Source organism: Pundamilia nyererei, unplaced genomic scaffold (assembly GCF_000239375.1).
Source record: "Pundamilia nyererei isolate P.nyererei 1_Seehausen unplaced genomic scaffold, PunNye1.0 scaffold00052, whole genome shotgun sequence".
NCBI lineage: Eukaryota > Metazoa > Chordata > Actinopteri > Cichliformes > Cichlidae > Pundamilia > Pundamilia nyererei.
This window is the reverse complement of record NW_005187453.1, coordinates 3,267,373-3,271,720: the sequence shown is the minus strand read 5'-3', so window position 1 is coordinate 3,271,720 and position 4,348 is coordinate 3,267,373. Positions and strand designations below refer to the sequence as shown.

The 4,348-nt window shown below is 41.8% G+C and overlaps 1 protein-coding gene across 3 annotated transcripts in view; it reads left to right on the top strand.

Annotated features, from left to right (window-relative positions):
* The first annotated feature begins 553 nt into the window (after nt 1-553).
* anks1b (ankyrin repeat and sterile alpha motif domain containing 1B) overlaps nt 554-4,348 on the top strand; it is a 167,465-nt gene continuing 163,670 nt past the window's right edge. For all 3 annotated transcript variants that reach the window (XM_013910926.1, XM_013910925.1, XM_005733506.1), the window contains exon 1: nt 554-695. In XM_013910926.1, coding sequence (XP_013766380.1) covers nt 561-695 — 135 coding nt within the window. In that variant the 5' untranslated portion in view covers nt 554-560. The remainder of the gene's footprint in view (nt 696-4,348) is intronic.

The window sequence follows — 4,348 nt, the reverse complement described above, 5'->3', positions numbered from 1 at the left end:
TTTTGGAAAGTATTATCACACTTTAAGTCATAGGCTTGTTCTGGACAGCATCACTAACTCATCGTCAAGCATCCTCTCCAGTTGATGATCCAATGACGAGTGGATGATGTGAAACCAAGGTGCATGATTGGATGGGGCATGAGTGTTTCTGCAGACTGGGTCTATTAATATTTCACAAACTAGTGATCTACTGCGATTTTCCCACTCAATCATCTGTAGGGTTTACAGAGAAAAGACCTGTATGTGCTGTGATATGCAAAGCCTTGTTTTAAATGACCACACCCAACCACACAAGCCTGATGTGCGCTAATTCTGGATGACAAATAATATAATTGCTTTATTTATTAATAAAAGGTCCAAGGTGGCTGCTCTGGATTTTAATCCTGCTAACATGGCTACAAAATGAAGCAAGGCCTTCCTTTGACCTTCGCTTTGAAATTCGTGTTTGGTGCAATTTAGCTTTTAGCAGGTGTAAGAAGGTGACAAGTGGCCTAGTTTTTATATGTTTGCTGTTTTTGTCATTAACGTGTGGCTGTGTTTTTTGTGGGCAGGTGGTGCGCATGTTGGTGAGTGCCCACCCCAATCTCATGACCAGTCACACTCGGCTACACACTCCGCTTCACCTGGCTGCCCGCAACGGACACCACAGCACCATCCAGACTCTGCTTGAGGCCAGCATGGATGTAAACTGCGTGGTAAGAAGGCACCACCACATTCCTTTTTAAACTTAATCTCCCGAATTCTTCTTTTGAATCTATGTGCTTCCTTCATCTGATCAGAGAGCATATACTGTATGTATATTTATGTGTTACATGGGTCCTATGGTTTGGTGGTGGGGAAGGATGTATAATTAATTGGGAGAACAGACTGTAAGAGAGAAAGAAAGAAGAAGAAAGAGGACAGGGTGTTCCAGAGAGGGCCCTCCTTTTACACACCTCTTTATATTTTCATTAGAGGAAAGGGAAACGCGGTGTCGGTTACAATATGTGGAGCTTCATTACTGTTCGGTTTCTGATGCGATGTTTGGACCTCTCCTCTCTTCTCACCTTTATATTTTGTCTTTTTGTGTATTCTGAGTTGTCTGGGCGATTCAAATACAACTTAGTCCCGACCCTTTCTGGACCATTTGCTTTTGTGAAGTCTTGTCAAAATGCAGCCACGCTTTGCTGATTTCTTGAGCACTGTTGTCTTTCTCTGGAGAAAAGCTGAACTGTTTGACTTTGATCACTTGTCTTAAATGTAGAAATATAGCCCTTTACTGTGTTAACGGTTCTCGTTGGACTTATTACTGGATTGCTCACACCACAAGCTTTATTTTGACCCGGCACAGAAGAACATCACAGCTGATCATTGGCTTAGTGGGCTTATTCGTTTTTTCTCTGGACAGATCATCAATGTGTACCAATAATGGCGCTATTATTTCAAAATATAAAACCGCTTGTGATTGTTTGTTCATTCATTGTCCAACTATAGATCCATGCATCTTAACTACTTATCCAAGAGCCTGTCCCAGCTGTCAGCTGTTCTCATGTGGCAACAGTGCTAACTGCTGCAGCTACCTGCTGACCAACTATAGATACTTTTCACATCTCACAGCTTGTTATAAGGTCATCACTCATTATATGCTGGCTTGGGGGTTTTGGTGTCTAATGTGCAAGCCATTGTGACAGAAGCTGTGTAGTTTAGAACCAGGTTAAATTCATTATTCATTAAAACAGCTGGTAAACAGTTGTATTTGTTCTGAAGTCCTGCAAAGTCAGCATTAATTGGATTGTTTTTTGACGAGAGAATGTGGACTGAAGACAAGGCTTAGGATTTACGACTTGTTCTATGTTCCAAGCTTATGCATGACTAAAAGAATGAGATTACGCATACTTTGCAGCTAAAGTTCATTTCCCTTTTACAATTTGTAGTTTAGAACAAGGCTTATGAGATTTTTGGCAGAGATTACACTAACCAGGAGTTGCTCTTTTGTATGGAAAGGAGCCAGCTGAGGTGGTTCGGGCAGCAGCTCAGGAGGCCTCTTGAGTACCTTTTGGAGTCTTTCCAGGTGTGGCCAGCTGTTAAGAGACCCCAGGGTAGACCCAGAACTTACTGCATGCGCTGTATCTTAAATGGCATGGAGGTCTTTGGATGCCTGAGGAGGAGTACTGATGCTTATTCTGCTGCCAATATCACCTGATCGGAGATAAACGTCAGACACTGTATGGATATAATTTACTGGGATTAGCCACTTTTAAGTCCATATTTTGTATTTCTATATTTTATTAAACAAATTAACTTTTTTTAAATTCAACATTTTCACCAGAAATATTACTTCACTGCAAACAATGTCCAGGTACGAGCTTTTAAACAAGACAGAGGTCTAAGCAGCTATGTGAAATTCATTTTACATTAAATGGCATTTAGAGCCCACTTTGATCTTACGTAGGCTGTACTAGTGAAATGCCACTTTTCTGTCAGTATCAGTAACTACACATTTAATCCCTGAGGTGTCTTAAAATAAGAAAGAAATGCACAATTTCAATAATACATCTATACATGAAAAAGAAATGCTGATTTACTAAATAATTGCAACGATAAAACTGAAAGTTTTTATTTAAAAAGGCTCAAAATTCTGTTTTACAGTGTTGGACGTTGTTGTTTCACGCTTCTTTACTGGAGTTGGTTTTGTTGGATTGAAGAATCGAAGCCGAAAAGCAGCTCCAGGAGTTTCAGAGCTCAGTCAGAATCTAAAGCCCCCTAAAGCTGCTGATTCTTAATCAAGGGACATTTCTGCTTAGAAGCTATAGAAACAGGGATCGATCAGAGTTTGTACACACATGCGACAAAACAATCCTTCAAAGCCTTTATAGGAAATTTCCTTCAGTGCCCCAGAAGCTTTTATGGATCTAAAACGTGTAGCTGTTGCTATGTGGATCTGAGAGACTGTAGAAGTTAACTTCTGCTGGTGTCAAAATCTGATCTGACTCTATTATCATTCACTGCTGAGACATATGGCGTAACAGATGCTACGTTCTCCCCCTTTTTTTTTTGGCTGTGTAAAGTACAGTTTATATACAGTATAAATAGCATGTGGATGGAGGAGGGTCTGCGACTACAAGACAAATATGAGCTTTTTTGCCGTACTGTGACAGCGTCCATTAGAATGTGTAGCAAAGAAGAATTTGATGGGCACGGACGTGGATGTGTGTCTGTGTGGATTCCATATCTGGAAGGATGAAAACAGTTTGACCTCTTGGATATGAGAATCACTGTGAGGCTCTCACAGTGAGGCTATGCATGACTCAGTGGCACTGCACCTATCTTCTCTGCCTTCTGTCCTTGTTACACACTGCGGTGTCTGTTTATGCCCGAATGTGTGCATGCCTGCTCAGATCTGAAGAGCAGGGCTGTGTTTCTCTGCAGGGATTTGGCCTGAGGCTCCATGTGTCTAGAGCAGATGAACACTACACGCCTTTGATTTGCCTCATCTCTCTTCACACGTCTGCAAATCCTCCGCTCTCCCCTTTTCTTACTTTTCCTCTCTACCTACTGATCAAGAGCGCTGCAAGTCTGATATCTCAAATCGTCTCCTCAGTTTACCCTTGACTTTTGCTCCGCTCGTGTCTGTTGCTGAAAATAATGCATAGAGGCATCGAGTTCTCTTTTGCTCTATTAGCTATCATTATCATACGTTGGATGAGAGTAGCTGTTGCACACTTGGCGAGTAAAATTGGCTCTTTGGTTGGTTAAACTTGATAGTCAATTAGAGTGAGCCTACACATGTCACCTGACCTGGAACGGGTCAAACACTGCTCGACTGTAATGGTAGGCATTTCTGTTAAATTGGGTTTTCATTTAATCTCCGTGTTGCACGGTAATTGGGCTCTCCTGGTTTTACTCATAGACTGCACGTAAAAGATGGATATAGCAATAATGATTCCACAGCATTGGCTACACTTTTCGGACCTTACTCCCTTTAATATACAGTTTTTGCTTTTGTAAAAGCCCCATGTGGCTGTTTGCATTTGATGTTCAGTTGCAATAACATCAGGTAAACAAGCAGACTTAATGGCTTCCCTGAAGAGCAAAGGCTTTTTTAATGCCACTTAGGTGAGAAACACAGCGAGTGTCAAGTTGTCCTCTTTTCCCCACCTGCTTTCCGCTCTTCTCCATTTCCCCTCCTCTTGCCTCGCTCGTTCTTTCTCTCTGTATTTTCTGCAAGGCCGCACTGTCAGAACTGTACTATAATGTTGACGGTGCAGAGTGGATGCTGTGGGTGACTCACAGATGGCATTCCAAGAATGGAAAGCAAAGTGTGCGTGTGTGTGTGTGTGTGTGTGTGTGTGTGTGTGTGTGTGTGTGT